At 38.7% G+C, this 19,366-nt stretch overlaps 1 protein-coding gene across 2 annotated transcripts in view; it reads right to left on the reverse strand.

Annotated features, from left to right (window-relative positions):
• Positions 1–19,366, reverse strand: part of Cog5 (component of oligomeric golgi complex 5) — a 328,847-nt gene that overhangs the window by 32,229 nt on the left and 277,252 nt on the right. For both annotated transcript variants that reach the window (XM_006989525.4, XM_076550822.1), the window contains 4 exons: positions 19,059–19,169; positions 17,772–17,834; positions 5,294–5,397; positions 1,919–2,156 (listed from right to left, as the gene is read on the reverse strand). In XM_006989525.4, the coding sequence (XP_006989587.1) occupies positions 1,919–2,156; positions 5,294–5,397; positions 17,772–17,834; positions 19,059–19,169 (516 nt within the window). The remainder of the gene's footprint in view (positions 1–1,918; positions 2,157–5,293; positions 5,398–17,771; positions 17,835–19,058; positions 19,170–19,366) is intronic.

The raw sequence follows: 19,366 nt of genomic DNA on the forward strand, positions 1-19,366 counted from the left end.
GCTGTGGCAAGAAACAAAACCCAGTGAGATCAAAACCCCAATTCAAATTTTAATTAAAAAAAAAAAAAGAAAGAAAGAAAACAAAAACGGAGTTGCAACCATTTCCTAGTACCTGGGAAATGTTTGCTAACATTATTGGCCACAAATAGAGTGCTTTAACATGTCTTTCCTGCACCCGTGGCTAAGACCTGAGCCAGGCTAAGAGGAATGGTGGGATCTTCTAAAACTGGGACACACTGTGCAGGAGCAAACAAGGGTCGGCCACAGGTGCTGAGCCTCAGCACCTCAGCCCACTGCAGGGCTGGAGCGCATTCAGCACAGTGTGTGCCTTTTCTACACACAAGTTAGTAACAGAGAGCAGTGAGTTCCACTTATCTTAAGGGGAAATGGTTTCAGAAGGTAATGTGTCTTAAGGAAACAGGACGGCAAACACGACTCTGAGTGCTGTGTGCAGCTCTGGGCAGGTGGGAGCTCACCCTGCCACTGGAGGTTGTACACTCTGGGGCGCCAGCTGCAGGAGTGTGCCATCTTTCGAGAGAAGACACCATTAAAATAAAAGCCCAAGCGGCAAGCCTCTCTCCTCCAGCCCTCTCCTTCTGGCCATCTCCTGCTCAGCTGCCACTCTAATTGGACTTGAAGTGCTGCCTCCAGGAAAGTGACTCAAGAACCAGCTGGAGAAGAATGCAAATGAGCTGGTGCTGGAGGGAGCCCAGCAGAGGGAGGAAGACAGAAGAAAAACAAAACCTAGGAGGAGCGGAGACAGGACAGACCCACTGGAGAACAGCTTACGATATGTTTAAGGACTACAATAGGTTGTCGGACACACGGACACAACTGTTTCTGTAAGTCATTATTCACAGACAGAATAAAGGCAACAAAAATGGCCAAGGTTAAGCCAAATTAACAGGCATTTAATTATTTCTGTTCTCACATGTGGCTACTAAAGGTACCTTTCCCAAAGGAAGGCTCTTTTTGTATGCCACAGTAGTTTCACAGACATCATTTGGGGGATGAAAATAACTAACTGCTGGGTCAATAAGAAAGAGAATGGTTTTTGAAAGCCAGGTTTGGGATTGCTGTTTGTGTTGTATGTGTGCTAGGGCATGGGAGCATCTGGCAGCCATCACCCTGAACAGGCAGTTCAGGGCCTCTCCCAGACACACACTGACATTAGCATTTATCTTTATAAGCAAGGAGGATCTGGCAGGCTTATATGAAGACTCCATCTGAATAACTATTTAGATCAGTAAAGCTAACAGTTTTGAAAGGTTTAAGAAATGGATTCACCCTTGACATATAAACTGTTTCTGAATCTTCTAAGGAAACTGGGTGCTTCAAGTGTTTTTTCTTTGCCTCTGATTACTGAAAGGTAAAGGGGGAAAATCAGATAGCGTAAGTTGAAGGCTAGCCACAGAGGAAAAGGGTACTGTACTTAGTGGAGGGTCCAAATAATCAGGCTGGATCTGCCAGGCAGCCTGCCCATCTCACTGAGCAGACAAAGATGCTCTAGAAGACACTGATGGGCTAGAGTTCTTCCTCTTCTCAGAACAACAGGCTGCCCCTTTCTGGCTGTTTGAAAAGGCATCTCATTGCTACAACATTTTTGAGTAAAGTCAATCAATTATTATTATTATGGCTGTATTGGATGATAAAATAGCAAGAATGTGAATTGTTGCTTTACGGTGGCATAAGATACTCTGCCTTATTCTTGAAGGATCAAAGATGACAATTTTGTTAAAAAGAAAGGACAAAAATAAAATCTGGTAAAATATTTTAAAACTCTTCTATGTAGCAAATTAGTTTCAAGTGGGTTTTCTTTTCTTTTTATGCTGCATAAACAGGTAAGATACTGACATTTTAGGTATTCATTACATAATAGAAGACAGTGATCCTCCCTTGGAGCAATGCATCAATTTACCTGTGCAAAATCAGTAGCAAGTCGCATTTTCCCACCTTCACCAAGAGGTCTTACAAGACTGGCATTGCGGATAAAAAGTTCAATGGCTCTTTGGGCAATAGCTTCAGTGTTGTCAAACACAAAATCCAAACATTCAAAGTGCTTAAAGTAGTCATTCATAACTCTGGCAATGAAACCTTGTAGCTCTTTCATGTATAGAGAACAAGGAATATCAGGCTTTCCTGAGCTGGATAATGACCTATAAAAGAAAAAAATATTCACAGCATCAATTCATAAAGCTACAATCTTGTATATTTTCACCCCTGGTTACTATTTCAATCTTGTACAAATTTTCCCATTAGTAGTATAAAAACATTATTTTGTTTTGTTTTGCTAAGTGCTAAAGAACATAAAACAATGCTTCAATCACACACACATACACACACACACACACACACACACAATTTTGGTTTTTCAAGACAGGGTTTCCCTGTGTAGCTTTGCGTCTTTTCTGGAGCTCACTCTGTAGCCCAGGTTGGCCTCAAATTCACAGAGATCCTCCTGGCTCTGCCTCCCGAGTGCTGGGATTAAAGGTGTGCGCCACCCGGCTCACTTAAATTATATTTTTAAATTAGTGTTTAGATCCTATGAGGATGACTGAAGGAATTTCAGCATGCATTTACTTAAAATTTATTAAGAATAAAAGACAACTATCTGTCTTAGGTAAATTACACTCTGGCCTTTCAAGGGTCTCCATACATTCCCATGTTTTTGTCTGAAATGACATTTTACACTTTGCAAGGGCAGAAACTGCTTGGTGGCAATCTCTGCTCTTGTAGCTGATCACATCAGTCCAATAGCAGCGCTGTGACAGAGGGATTGGTTGTGTAACAATATGCAGCATGCAATTTCTTCCCTCCAGATGAGGGGGTTTGGAAAGGCTTTAATTTGGAAGAGCAGATGATACCAGCTGTGCTCCATGATACACTATTTATAACTTATAAATGTTTACAACTGCCCTTTAAAGAATATAGTCAAAGAATATGAAATATTTATAGGAAGGAGTTGGACCAAAATTAGACATCACCTGATCCTAGCTAATAGATGAGATCACTGACTACATAATGCTGAATCTTTTCCAAAAAGCAAGGGAAATGTTTCCAAATTCTGAGTATGATGTAGAGGAAATGGAGATGGTCTAGAGACGAATAACAGGCATGACTGAAATTCCTTGAGGAAGAGAGCAAAGTAAGATGATGACCTTCAAGTACAGCAATGGCAGTTATAAACAGAGGTGTTCCACTTCTGGAAGCAGATAGGAACAGGGAAAGAGGGCATTTGTTCTGCCAGAAAAGGGTGTAAGATATCAGAAAGACTTGCCTAATAGCAGCAATGTCAGCACCAGGTATTCAGTACAGCGTGCCCAGGCTCTGAATGATGCCAGGGTGGTGTACTTGCCTGAGCAGAGAAGCCTTGGTCAGTGATGGCAAGTGCCACATGGGATTTGACTTTGCCAGACTCAGATCACCACATGGCCTATTTTTGTTCAGGCACCAGTATGAAGGGCTAAGTTGCAAAAAAATAGAGTATTTTCATATCTATTTATTTACTGGATGAACAGTAAACACATATAATTGTGCCATATAGTGATATACAGTAACATGTATAAAATGTGAAAACATAAAAAAAACTAATGAACACGTCAATTACAGTAAATTCTTATTTATTCCTCCTATCTAGTTATAACTTTATATCATTTGACCAACATCAATGCATTATTCCAATTTCCAAGCCCTAGTAACCACTATTCTACTTTCTGATTTTTATCATTTTAGGCTCTACATATAAAAAGAGAACATGAAGTATTTGGTTTTTCTGTCTGGCTTACTTTTATATAATATGTCTTCCAGGTTCATCTGTGTTGTGGCAACCACATTCTTTAAATATCTGTTTATATTTAGGTGCGCTGATACCAGATGCATATATATATATATATATATATATATATATATATATATATATATATACATATATATATATAATCCAGTTAATGAATTGACTGCTTTTATCATTTTATAATGATCTCTGAGTTACATTTTACAATTTTTGACTTTTGATTAACTACACCTGTTCCAGTTCTCTTTTGGTTTCCATTGCATAGAGTATCTTTCCATCCCTTTGTTTTTACTTTATGTATGTTCCTAAAGCTGAGTCTCATGTGAAGGTCAAATCCACTTGGCCTCTCAAATCTTTTCATACTTTATCCAACATCACAAAAATCTTCCTATTACTCTGGAGGAGTGTGTTCATAGAAAACAGCATATTAGAACAAGTTCCAGAAGCATGTGCTGGTGTAAGGGAAATTATACTTCAGATAAAATATGAGATACAAATTATAAATCTCATTGAGGATTAAAAGTTTGATTTAAATTTACTAGAATACAAATAGACTTGGCTATTAAAGATCAATTCTCCCAAGTACTTTAAAGTCTTGAATAGCAGGTTCTCAACAAACTGTGTAGGTACTCCAGAGTCTTCAAAACAACAGTGCTATACAGGAGCTGAAGGTGAAGTGAAGATTAAGAATACATACAACTAAGAATTGGTAGATGTGCATCTTCCTATCACTAGCTTTGTATGCATTATCTTTCCTTAGAGCAGTGGTTCTCAACCTTCCTAACACTGTGACCCTTTAATACAGCTCCCCATGTTATGGTGACCCCAACCATAAAATTATTTTTGTTACTACTTCATAACTGTAATTTTGATACTGTTATGAATTATAATGTAAACTTCTGTGTTTTCTGAGGTCTTAGGCCACCCCTGTGAAAGGTCATTTGACTTCCCAAAGGGGTCATGACCCACAGATTGAGAACCGCTGCCTTAGAGGGACTCAGCCATTCCTGCAAAGGTCCAGGCCTTATCTCACTGCCTCCTCTCCCCACATAAGCTCTCATTCGTCAGGCTCTCCTCACATAAAGCACGATGAGGACTTTGAGAGGAACAGGGGTCTTAGAGGACTAAGGGAGCTTGCTCCCAAAGCTGGAGTCAGAGGAGTCCTCAAGAGGAATGTCACGACTGTGCAGGGGACCACACAGGTAAAGAAGAGGACATCTGTGAGAAGGAAGGAAAACAGGAAGAGGAAGCTGGCACACGCTACATTATCCTGAAGCACCGAGTGGAGTCCACAAACCTGTTCTGTCTCAACAAGAAGAGAGATGATGGAAACAAGAACAGAGAGAAGGTGGTAATAACATGCACAATGAAAAGGAGGTGAGGAGCTTATGCTGTCACGAGAATAAAGCCTGGCTGCCAAGGAACACAGAGAGTAGGAGGGGTAGGGAATGGAAAATAAAGGCAGCGAGGACTAGTAACAGTTCCGAGGAAATGTTTTACCCAGAAAAATCTTCCTGATGCATGGTGATGATTATGGCCTCGATCGCATCTGCCACTGAAGTCAGTAAAGGCTGGATGGCATTCCCCATAAGAGCATGAATCGTCTGAGAGAAAAAAGGAAAGAGAAGCAAAATCAGGGAAACTGACACAAAGACATTTGAGGAGATGAAGTGAGATACATTTTTGACTAATAGTTTTCATATTGTATCAGAGTCGGACCACACATAACAGAAGTCTGATTCTCCCCCAACACTTTCAGCTATGACTCATAAGCTTAAAATATGTGGAACACAGCACTGAAAGCTTCCAACCCCTCGAGCATGTCACTCTGTCAGAAGGGTTAGTGGTGAAATGCGCCCTCAGAGAAGGTGAGCGATATCAGGGAGCAGCCAGGCCACTCACAAAGTCAAGAGCAAGCCAACACAACCTTTTTTGTTTTCCTTAAAAATCAGAATATCATCAGATTTTTTTCTCCTCACCAGACGGAATAGAGCAAGAACACAGGTGATTCCTACAGGGCAGAACAATTAGGCAATTCACAAGGTAGGTTTCTGTGGAGAAGCCCATGGCAGTGATTCTCTACTGAAGGTAGTTGTACTCCTGGAGAAATCTGGCAGGGTCTGGAGACCAAGAAGCGGGGAGGAATGTGTCACCAGTATCTAGAAGCAGATGACAGTGATGCTGCTAAGCATCCTACAGGGTGGACCACACACCAGAGATCTGTAAGCCAGAGCATCTGTGCTGCTCAGGCGGAAAAGTGCTGCCCAACTGCTGATTAATCTGTGGAGGAGCGCAGGGCTTAGTTGAGGGGTTTTGGTTTTGGTGTGCAAATGCCGACTAGCATCAGGTAAACACTCCAAATAATAACTGTAGGTATACTACACATGCTTCAGTGGTAATTAAAATCACGGATGATAGATGGTCATGGCTCATAATAATTGAAGCCAATAAGAAAAGAGTAAGGGGAACACTTACTCATTAAATTTCTACATGTCACCTGCAGGCCTTAATCTGTCAAGATAATAAGCACACAGGTGTGTGTGACCCAGTCTGCAGTCTAGTGATACAGATGAAACATGATAGTAACTTAAACATTCCAACAGAGTACAGTGGCATCACATGGGGACTACCATGTCATGCTGAAAAGATATGAAAAATAAAAGGTGTTTGTTGGGATTCAATCTCTGACAGATAGAAAAGAAACAGAGAGAAAGATGGGACTAGGAACACGTATCAAACACTGATCTACCTGGGAGCCAAAGGGCACAGAACACACAGACTACACGGGCCTGACTGTGAGAGGATGCAGCTGGAGTGGCTCTGGGTGGATCTGGAAGGGATGCAGCCCAGTGACAAAACGCAGTGACGATTTCAATTCAGAAAACAATCATATTGGATAGTCGACTGAGGGATTAGACTAGAGGCAGGAAAATAATAATGAGGCTGCAGGAGATACTGATACCAAATGAACAAATCAGACACAGCAAGAAAGGAGATGAAAAGTCAGCAGGGCTTGGTAGTTAGATTTACAAAGTATGAAGAGATTTAAGAGTACATGTGTTTTCTTCTTTAATATTTAGTAACATCGTTTATTAAACGTTACATATAAAAGCAGCAAATGCTGACTTGGTGATACAAAGAAAAAGACAAGTTCAGTTAGGGATAAGAGTTAGAAATGCCCATGAGAAAATCAGCTGGGCTATTAGGTAGGTACAGAGGTATTTAAATTTGTACTTCCTGAGATGTTTTGGTTAGATTTGGCAGTTACCAGCTTTTGAGACAGGAGAAGAACCAAGAGAGTCAGTGAGCCCAGAGATTACTGCACAGATTGATGCCAAGTGCCAATCAGAGGACAAAAAGAATATGTGCCTTTGGAGGAGGTGGTGATTTTACTTACAAGTAAGTTATTACTTCTCTAAGAGTTTTTATTCTCTCCAATTTATATTCCATGCAAAATAATTTATACACAGAGAAACTCAGGCAAGTTCAGAAGACTGTCTTTGGGTGAACAAGTAGAATGGCTGAGACTCTCTACATATGTCTGCCCTATGAGCTTGGGCTGTAGACTAAGAAAAGAAAGCAAAGTGACCCTAGAAAAGTAAAGACTGTCTTTAAAAGGCTGTGTTTCTTATTCACGGTCTGAAGGAGCATCTCATACAAAACAAGAGCACCTTCTGGAGGACTCAGGGGATACACTGCAGGTAGTCTGGAGAGCTGTGGAACTCGGGTAAACGGCAGCCTCCTGTGTTTTATAGCCTTGCTCTCAGAGGACTGCAGCATAAGAATAAGTGGTTAATTCCCAAAAGAAAACTAAAACTAGGTTTTGCTTTCTGATGCCTATCCCTCTTTCTTGCTCCTTATTCTCACTGGTCCCTTCCCTGCTCCCAAATGGTCCTCTGCGGCAATGCAATATTCTGAAAATCTCTTTTACATTCTAAGAGACTAAATTTTTTGCTGGACCTTACAGCCAGGTTAATAATACATCTTGAAGTCACATAAGACTGTTCTCTTACTGTGTACTCAGTCTGTTTACTTAATCTGTCTTTAAGAGAACAATGTGACAACCAATCTTACTTGCCTTGGATTCCCCATGTAATCAGCTTTTACAACCTAAGCTAATGCATGGCTGCAATCTTAAATTATGTACTCTTCCACACCCTTGACCCAAATGATGCACGTGCATCATTTGCTAAAAGCAGCAAATACAGAAACTGAAAGCAACTTCTTAAAATCTACTATGAAGGTCAAAATCAACCATTTATGATTACTGGTTGCTAAACAGTATCTGTTGTCTGGGTCAACTGGAGCCAGTGACTTAATCCCGTGCAAAAAAAGATTTCTATAAAGGCCAGGCGGTGGTGGCTCACACCTTTTATCCTAGCACTCTGGAGGTAGAGGCACGTGGATCTCTGTGAATCTGAGGCTAGCTTGATCTACAGAGCAAGTTCTAGGATAGGAAGAGAAACCCTGACTTGAAACCACCCCCCACCCCACCCCACCCCTCAAAAAAAAAGAAAGATTTCTATAAAATACCCCCTTCCTTTCCCCATGTGATACTTTCTCTACATACAGACTGAAGCCCTCTGTCATAAGGAGATACAGACACCACTAACCCACAGACAGAAGACACACAGACAGACAGAAAGACAGACGAAAACAGATACACATAGTGTCAAACATATACACAAACAGATACCACCCACACACAGGGACAGACATACACAGTGGCACACACAGACACAGGGATAAACAGATTCACAAGACAGCCTTCAGGCAAGTACACATGTGACAGACAGACAGACAGGACAGAAGGCACAGGAAGCATGAAGTAGAACATTCAAAGATGAATTCCCTCTTGATTAAATGACTCCAAGAGGAAGTGATTTGATTTTTTCCTTAAATGTAAGAAAACACTAATATGTACATACATAACTCAAGTCTAGATTCTCCAGATAAAAAGTGCTGCATCTTGTCTTTCTTACATCTCCATTCTTCTTCTTCCTCTCACTCACCCCTCTAGAGTCTCTTCTCACTTTAGGAGCCCATGTCTACTTTCCTATGTATGCATATCTGACTCTAATTCCATACACAATAGAAAACACGCAGTATTTGATCAATTCTGGCTTATTTTGCTGGACTTGATGTTCTCCGGTTCTACCTATTTTCCCGAAAAAGTCAAATCATTTTTCTTGATGGTTGAATAAGGCAGCATTTTATTTCTCCTCTCATCTGCAGATGGCACTAAGGCTGTTCCACATCTTGGTGATGGTGCACAGTGCAGACAGGAATGCAGATGTGCACATCACTCTGAGGTTCACCACCTCATGTTCTTCTGAGTAGATGCAGGAGTGGTGCAGCTGAGTTGCATGGTAGTTCCAGTTGCAGTTTTCTTAGGAACCTGCATCTTGGTTTCCATACATGGCTGTAACAGTTGATATTTATACCTATAAGTGTATGGCGTTCATCTTTTCCTAAATCCTCATGAGTACCAGTTGTCATTTCTCTTCTTCATGATGACTATTTTGATTGGGATAGGATGGAATATAATGTAGATTTAATTTGTATTTTCCTGATGGCTAAGGATGTTGAACATTTTCATATATCCATTGGCTATTTATATTCTTTTAATTTTTTGATAATTTCACTCATATACTGAATTTTCATTTCCCCACACCCCTCCTTACCCTTACTCATTCCTTACAGGGACAATATCTGACTGAATTTTGGTTCTTCTTTTGAGAACTGTCTATTCAGTTCATTTTCTCTCAGAATGAATTTGGTAGTGTTCTTTCAGTTTCTATTTTACGGAAAGCTTGAGGGGTAGTGATGTTACATCTTTACATGTCTGAGGGAATTCAGGTGTGAATCTATATGTCTTAGAGTTTCTTTGTTGGTAGACTATTACTGTTTCAATCTTGTTGGGACCTGTTTAAGTTGTTTATATTCCTTTTACTAAATTTTAGTAAGTTATATGTATCTACAAATTTATTAATTTCTTCTATATTATTCTTCATTTTGGATTTTCAGAGTTCTCTAATGATACTTTGCATTTCATTAATACTATTTTTTCTTTGTCAATTTTTTTTCTTGATGACCTATCTATTGAGGAAAGATCATTGTTTCAGGATCAATTATTTGACTTTTATGTCCCTAGGCATTTATAATGAAGCTGAAAATCCCAAGCTTTGGTGCATATGTATTTACAACTGATATATCTTTTCAAGGGAGTGTCTTTTTATTAATGTGTTACGGCCTTCTTTACTTTTCTAATTTTGACTTGAAGTCTCTTATATCAAAGAGAGCCACCATGTCAGCTTACTTGACATACTGATTATCATGCTTCTATTTTTCAGTTTGTCTGTATTTCTGACAGGGAAGAGTGTTTCTTGGAGATAAACTATAATAATGTTGTTTTGAGACAGAGTCTCATGTAGACTGGCCTTGAACTCCCTTTGTAACTGAAGATGACCTCAGATTCCTGTCTACACCTCCTAAGTGCTAAGTGATAAGGACTGAACACTATTACAAAAGAAAAGAGTAATAAAATTTGGATCAATCTAGACTCCTAGGGTGTGAGAAGGGTATTATGGGAAGAAGAAAACTAGGAGGTGGTGAATGTCTAATTGTACGTTTAAATTCAGCACTAGTCTCCATCTGACTCATAAGCCCCATTCATGCAGAATAAACTAAATATGTCTTGCCAATACTATTTTAAGAAGTGAACTATTAAGCATAATCTCAGAACTTGGGAGATGACAGCAAGAGGACTAGCAGCTGCAGGCTATCTTGGATACACAGAAAATTTAAAGCCAACCTGGGCTACATGAGATCATGTGTTAATGGGAAAATAAGTGAGCTGAATATGGGCATGGTAGTGAATAATGACAGGTATGACATTGTACAATTTGAGTATGACCAAATTAATTTCTAATTAAGGCAAAATATCAATACTCTTAGAAGAAAAAATTTAAAACTATGTGTTTACACAATACAGTATTCACCAGGCCCAGGATATATTCAAAATGAATGCAAATATAAAAACCTAGGAAATTTTATGAAGCCTCAAGGAAACAGATGGCCTGAAATGACCCAGACTCCAAAATTATGAGGAAATATCCTCTATGAGATAAAGCAAAAAGTAAATATAAATTTTAAATAAAAAAATTGCTATTAGGTGAAGTTTAAAATTGACTGCACAGCTTTAATAAAAAATATCTGTAATAGAGGAGAAAAGTCAATGAATTGATGATGCTTTCAACAGAAACTCATCTGGAAAAGAGAAAAAGACAACTAACAAATAACTAGACTTCTGAAGCAGGTGTAGAAGATCTATATTGCTAACTAGAGTCCCATAAGAAGAGAGAGGATGAGTCATAAAATTTATTTAGAGGAGAAAAGAATGCCACAGTCCCCCAAATCATGAAAAGCATAAATTTATATATTTGGGAAACTCAGTCATCCCAAATAGAATAATTTTGAAAAGAAATATGCCTAGCTATATCAAAATCAAACCACTGAAAATCAGAGATACAGAGAAAAGTTTGAAAAGGTGCTGAGGAAGGAAGAAAATCACAAATATGGAAATCCATGGTAAAGACTGACAATATCTCTCTGGAAAGTATGGAGGGTGGGAAAATAATGGAACAGTATATGTAAAGAGCTAAAAGAAAACAAAACCCTAGTTTTTGTAAAAAACATTCTTCAACACTGAAACTACAAAGAAAGTATTCTGGGTCAAAAACAGAGGAAGTTTGTTGCTCTAAGAGTTACACATCTGTCCCAGCAGATGCTCCAGGGATGCCTAGAACAGGGTATCCCAGGTGTTCCTTCCAAATCTGCTTCCTGGAGGGCTCCAAAGCACGTAGCCCCCAAGTGGTCCTGCAGAATCTGGGCAGCAGGTTCAGATGTAAAGATGTCCTCTGACCTGTCCTTTGATCATCATTCCAGAGGGATCATTCCAGCTTGACAAAAATGCCCCAATTTAAGCCAGAAGTAGCTATAGGAGAGATTACATCATCCCCTAATCAACAACAAAAAGGCTGGAATGTCAGGTCTCCAACCCAGGACAAGGGCTAACTGAGGTGCCTATTAACAATACCAATGCTAAAACTGGCTGCCAGGTTCTCTCAGTATCCCTCAGTGTCTACCTGTTAGAGGGTCCTCCTGGCTGACATCCCAGCCTCTACCCCAAAGTTCTCCAGCCCAGGTACTAGTCTGGGCCTTCCTTTCCCCCAGCTTCTCTGATCTCTATATAACCCATCCATTTTGTTTACACAGTCCTTTTCGGTCTCTTGGCCTCTTTGCCTCCTGCCCTCCCCTTCCCCTTCTATGGCTCAGCTCAGTTTGCCGGTCATGACTCTTCTAGCTGCTTCTGGTTGATTCTCCCTCATATCTACAATAAGCCTTCTCCTCCACCATAAAATAATAATAATAATAATAATAATAATAATAATAATAATAATAATAATAATAAATAAAATAAAAAGATAAAGTAGAACATAATTTATATAAAAGGAAACTGAAGTATTCAAGAACAAATGCACAGTATAGGTAAATGTAAAAACACTGCTCATTAAAACATTTTTAGCCAGGCGGTGGTGGCACACGTTAGGATTCTGCCACTCCTCCAGCTATATGACTGCACATTCGCAGTTCAGGAGCTAAGCAAGGGGTCTAAATCTTAAATCACCAGTGCGCTGTGTGATTACGGTCACGCAATCAGGGCATTCATGGAGCTGTGCATGTGTGGCGTAGCTCCATAATCCCACCTGCACATGTGCAGGGGAATCCTTAAAAAGCCGGTCACAGACTCCTCCTCTCTGTTCTGCTCTCTCCTCTCCCCCCAACTCTCTCTCCCTCCATGCATCTTTCACAGGCCTGGTTACTCTCTTTCTCTCTTTTGTTACATCCCCCCCCCTGCCAATAAAGCTTTGATACTGGGTTTTGTTGTGCCTTGTGACCTTTCTCACATGGTAACAAGTACCGCATTTAAAACCAACAGCTTGTGCTTTTAATCCCAGCACTTGGAAGGTAGAAGCAGGTGGATCTCTGTGAGTTCAAGGATAGCCTGGTCTACAGAGTGAGTTTTAGGACAGCCAAAGCTACACAGAAAAACCCTGTCTTAAAAACAACAAAATTCCATGTCTACTGACATTTTATTTGTTTGTTCTATCAATTGCAGAGGTAGAGTCAAAATCTTCTAAGTATATACTTTACTTCTTTCTTTTATTTTTTTGTTTTGTTTTTTGAATGTGTGGCTTTTGTTGTTGTTTTTCTGAGACATGGTTTCTCTGTTATTTATTAAGTGGCACAATGTTATTCATTAAGCAGCACTGTTTAACATGCGAGGAAAGCCACGAGGTACAACAAAACCCACTATAAGAGTTTATTAAGGGAAGGGAATGGAAGGGGCATGCATAGGCCTATGGAAGTGCAGGAATAGGGGGAAGGAATAGGTGGAATCTGATTTTATAGCGCCCCCCCCAACTGTGCATATGGGTTTACTTAGCTATGCCACGTGCATAGATTACGTGACCATGCTGCATACAGATTACTTGATCATGCAGTGCACGGATGACGTAGGACATAAGACCCTAGGATGACTAAGCATCTTGCCTGGGTACTGGACAGTGCATGTGAGGTCATGTAGCTGGAGGAGTGGCTAGGAATTCTAACATTCTCTGTGTAGCCTTGGCTGTCCTGGAACTCCCTCAGGCTGGCCTCAAACTCACAGAGATCCGCCTGCCTCTACCTCCCAAATGCTGGGATTAAAAGGCGTGTGCCAGACATGAAATATTTTAACATTTGTTGTTAACCTGACAAATGACAGGACACTACAATCAACAACAGTAGATTATAAATTACTATCATGCCCACATAGTTCATTTATAAATAAACCACATTCCAAGTTAGAATGTGGACTACATGTAAGTCCATTCCTCTACCCATTCAAAATACAACACACACAGACATGTAAACTATAAGTCAGAAAACAAGACTAATTAAATTTCAAAGAACAAGCAGCCTGGTAAACCTGTTTGCTGGCATCAGTTAAATTAGGAATCCGTAAAATACATATGAAAACAAAACCCTGAAAATAGGAAAAGAAAAAGCTTCTAACTAATTCATGATTGAAGGAAAAAAAAATCACTAAATGAAATTTCAAAGTACTTGAAGCAGAATGAAGATAAAAGTATAAATGATCAAAACTGTGATGCCTCAAAGGAAGTTGTACAAGTTTAAATGTTTATTTTGGCTGTTACAGGGTCTAAAAACCATTAATACAAGGTCTCAAACAAATAAAAACAAAACAAAATAAAAACCAAAACAAAACAAAACTCTGAAAAACAAAAGTCAAAGACAGAAAGTTGAGGGCCGGGAAGAAGGGTCCATTGTTAAAACACCTGCCACATAGGGTGTGGACCTGCGTTTGGATCTCCAGTACCCATGCAAAAACTCATATGGTAGGCAGCATGTGTCCCTAACTCCACTCACTGTGAGGGGCAGGCAATCAGACCAGGGACAGTAGGAACTCGGGGCTTCCCTGGCCAGCCAGTCTACCCAATGGATGAGCTCCAGGTTCAGTGAGAGATTCTGCCTTTAAAGATAAGGTGGAGGGCCTGGGGGGACAGCTCACTGGTTAAGCACACTGGCTGCTCTTCTAAAGGACCTCAGTTTGATTCCCAGCACCCATGTGGCAGCTCACAACTGTCTGGAACTTTAGTTCTAGGAGACCTCCCAACCTCTTCTGACTGCATGTTTTTTGTTTGCTTGCTTGCTTGCTTTGTAATTTAAAAAATCAAAAAGTTGATAAAATCTTAAATAGATTAATAATAGAAAAAGAAAGCATAGCATCAATATAAAAATGAAAGAGAGGCTATTACTAAGAGTCCTACAATATTAAAGGACAACAAGTGACACTTAAGGACATTATGCTGACAAGCCAGATGACTTAGATGAATAGTCAAATACATGGCAAGTCATAGTTCAAAACTCATTAAAAGGTAAATAAATAACCTGAATAGTTATTTACCCATTAAACAGATAAATATGTAGTCATAAACCTTCCTACAAAGAAAAGTACAGCTCAGATGGCTTCAAAAATGAAACCTATCATTGGAGGAAAAAGGCATGCAATATAAAAGCCTTCTTTTAAACATTTCTTGAGACCAGTATTAAGTTCATAAAATAATAAGGTAGTGATGAAGAAAATTATATACCAATATCCTTTATGGGTAGAGATATAAGCACTCTTAACAAAATTCAAGTAAACCATACCCAGGAATATGTAACAAAGGTAATAAATACATCAAGATAGGTGTTTTGCATGAGATTTAGAATAAATTACTGTAAAGTACTTTAATAATAGAATAAAGGGACAAAACTATACTATTAATCCAATTGTTTAAGAAAAGAACTACCTAATGCAACAATACAATTGATTATTTTAAAGTACCAGTAAATTAAGAATAGATGAGAATTTGTTTAATTTGGCAAAGGTCATCTATGAAAAACTGTAAAGTAGCACCATTACATTTCAAACCTTATAGCTATTACTATACTACTACTACTAATAATAAAGTTAATTAAATTAATTCTTTTAGGTCAGGAACCAATTAGTGGAGTCCAGTTCTATTTAGTACACGACTACTAGTAATAACAAGAGAAATAATTACCAAATTACCAAAAAGGAAGAAATAAAACTCTCAGTTTAAATAACTAATAGAAACCTTCATAGCTGGGTGAGACTTCCACTTAGGACAATGAGAAAGAGGGGCAACAGAAAGCATCTGGAGACTGCCAGGATATCAAAGACAGGCATGGATAAATAATTACCAAAGGAAACAAAAGGAGATCATGTTACATTCCATAAACTCTTTAAAAACTAAGGAAGTCTGTTATACATTTTAAAAGGATTTCCTAAAATAGCTATGATTATAAAAATATCAGAGCCTCAACAATCTGGAATATTCTCTTAGAGAACATCAAACCCATACAATAAAAGAGATGTGAAGCATTGCCGTCTATAAACCAGCAACCCAGTCACTATCTACAATGAGACAAACACACCAAAAACTGTGCCAAGGTGATTAAATGCCACATGTCCCGATGCTTGTTAGAGTGCAGTGACTCCGTGTTTATTAAAAATGTCAGCTGGCTCTCATGAGAAGACAGGACAATGTGGAGCACAGAAATGATGTCCTCTGTTCCCTACTGGCATCCGGGAATTGCAGAACCTTCAGTTTGGTCATTCTGGTCCAATCTTACAGTATGATAATCAATCTTTTAAAAACTTTTACTAAAAGCAATTATTTTACGATGGCAGCATTCATAAGGTTTAGTAATGAGATAAGCACACTGGGAAACAGGAGGACAGAAAAATACGCAAGTGTCTCCTCTCATTCTCAACACATCAGATCTCTGCACACGAACTCATGTCATTGCACTGCTACCTGTTTGGATCTAGCCACAGAACTACGGACTATATTTGGTTTCCAAACTCCCCCTTTCCTTTAAGATTTGTGACATATTCTCCCAATGTTCTTAAATTCCTCTTTGAATGCAGTTGTCAAAGTGTTTATTTGTAGACCTTCATCTCTCTATCTTTTTTTTTTTTTTTTTTCCTTTTTTGGTTTTTCTCTGTGTAGTTTTGGTGCCTGTCCTCAAACTCACAGAGATCTGCCTGGCTCTGCTCCCGAGTGCTGGGATCAAAGGCGTGCGCCACCGCTGCCAGGCTCTCTATCATTTTTTAACTCTTTCTTCATGATCTAAATCCAATCAAACAGTTTACATTTGTTATCACACATAGTTATATTGATTGTAGCATTTTATAAATCTGGTGACTAAGGCAAGGAGAGCGGACTGATATAACCAAGATTATAACTGGTTAGATAGCTGAGATGGGATATACAGGTTGTCCAGTCCCAGAATCTGTTAATTGGGCATTAATTAGTAATTATGAAATAATGAATGAGTCAAGGTGGCAAAGTACAGTGGTACATATCTTCTAGGCCACTAAGATCTGTGTTTATCAGGTTTAAGACTGTGAGAAGTTTTTTGTTTCTAATACAAAATGGGCACAATACTACACAACTGGAAGGTTACTATATAATTTAAATATGTGCCTGTGCATGTATCTGGCAAGCAGTGGTGCTAAATGAAGGGCATCTATTACAGTCATAAGAATGTTTAATTTGGCTGATATTTAAAGAGTTTTCTACTGTAATGTTTATAAAACTTCTTTAAAGATAGGCATGGTGGCACATGGCTTTTGTCTTAGCAATGGGAGGAAGAAGCAGGCAGAGCTCAGTGAGTTCAAAGCTAGCCTGATCTACATAGTAATTTCCAGGCCAGTCAGGGCTACATAGTGAGACACTATTTCAAAACAAAAACAAACTAACCCCAACATCCTGAGTACTAGAAAAGAGGTATTTTCTCTTGGTATATGTTAAAATGAGAATATACTGTAACTTTACCTTTTCCTAGAAAAATAGGATTTCTAAACCTTGGTATTCCTGACATTTGGGACTAGAGCTGGGTTGTGGGGGACTATTATTTACATTACAAAATGTTTAGAACCTGGCCTCCAATCACTAGATTCCTGTAGCATCCCACCTTGAGTTATGACAACCCCAAATGTCTCCAATATTTGTCAAACATCACTTAGGGACAAGTCAATTGGTGAAGAACCACTGCTTTGGGATGTCATTAGGAACTGCTACAAGACAGGAGATACTACAAAAACTCTGCTGTATACGTGAATGTCTTAGGTCAAACACAATCTATAGAGAGCAAAAGAGCACATTTTTAAATTCTGGAAAATACAAACACATATGTATCTCTTCCCCAGAAGAATTAACAGTGTCTTACTTTGGGTATATACAGATCATAATGAATTACTTTGAAACTATCTTCTACTCAGCCAAACAACTTTAAAACTACTTTGATATCTATAAAGTCAAGGAATAAATCTACTTACCTTTAAGGCTGACATTATAGTTTGCTCAGCTGCTGATGAGAAGGAGCTCTGACTAGCAACCACCTAGAACAGAGTTTTGATGCAGTTACAATTTTGTTTAAGTCATTTATTTATTTATTTATTTTAAATAAAATGTTGTTTGTTGCTGTTGTTGTTTTTTAAAGATTTATTTATTTACTTATTATGTATACAACATGTATGACTGCAGGCCAGAAGAGGGCACCAGATCTCATTACAGTTGGTTGTGAGCCACCATGTGGTTGCTGGGAATTGAACTCAGGACCTCTGGAAGAGAAGTCAGTGCGCTTAACCTCTGAGCCATCTCTCCAGCCCTTAAGTCATTTATTTTTGTAAACACTAATTTTGACCATAATATGACAAAACTTTGCAGAAGATACATTAAAATATTATCATTACTTTATAATATCTCATACTTGCTTTAAAAATGAATTCATTGAAAAATTTGTGTACAAAGTACAGACATTTCACAGTGAAATCATTAGGAATTCAATTTTAATGTTAAGATAAAGGTCAGAACAAATATTACTTATTTCTTTAAAAACATTCACTTTTAAGTTGACCAAGGTTTTCACAAACATTTAAAATATAAAGATCAAATGTTTGCATTTCTAAAAATCAATATAAATATTAATAAAGACATTTAAATCGGGCTAACTAGAACCATACTAATGGCCTCTGATGCAATAGAGAAATGATTAAAGGAAGTGGAATGTGTACCCTTAAACATATCTTGTCATTTTATGTTTCTGAAACCTACCTGCTAATTCTTTGTTGTTGTTGTTGTTTTTCTAGACAGGGTTTCTCTATGTAGCTTTGGAGCCTGTCCTGGATCTCACTCTGTAGACCAGGCTGACCTCGAACTCACCTGGCTCTGCCTCTTGAGTGCTGGGATTAAAGTAGTGCGCCACCACAGCATGGCTGCTAATTCTTTAGAATATCTTTCATTTAATGTATGAAATACATGTTTCAGAAGTACACACTGATAAGAGAACTTTAAAAAATTACCCCAAAATATGAGATAGCGCAGGAAAATTAATGTTAAAGATTATGTTTTGATCTTTGTCGTTGTGGTTGCTCCTTTTCTCTCTTGTTTTGTTTGTCGAAAGGGTCTTGCTATGTAGCTCACACTGGCCTATCTCCCGATGCTTCTGCCTTAGCCTCCCAAGTACCGTGATTATGGGCATGCACCAACAAATATGGCTTGGAGGTTCACCATCCTTTGGGCCTTCTAAATATTTATCTTTATAAAATAAAGATAAAGGTTACCTTTGTTACTGCTTGGTGCAACTTAAACAATGAATTTACCACTCCTACATTTCTCTTCTGTCCTTCAGTGAGAGGCCCAATCACCTGGCTTGCATCTCCTTGCGTAGAGAGCTGTAAAAATTCAACATAAAAAGACATACCAAGATGGCAGATCATTATCTTCTATTATTTAATTTTTTTAACCAGGAGGAAGTGCATATCCTGATGACAAAGAAAATGTTAAATGGAAGTACTCAAGTCACGTTAGATATAAAACTTTGGACTTCAGGCACAAGAAATCTCCATAGAGATAACACCTCAATATTAAC

Source organism: Peromyscus maniculatus, chromosome 14 (genome assembly GCF_049852395.1).
Source record: "Peromyscus maniculatus bairdii isolate BWxNUB_F1_BW_parent chromosome 14, HU_Pman_BW_mat_3.1, whole genome shotgun sequence".
Classification (NCBI taxonomy): Eukaryota; Metazoa; Chordata; class Mammalia; order Rodentia; family Cricetidae; genus Peromyscus; species Peromyscus maniculatus.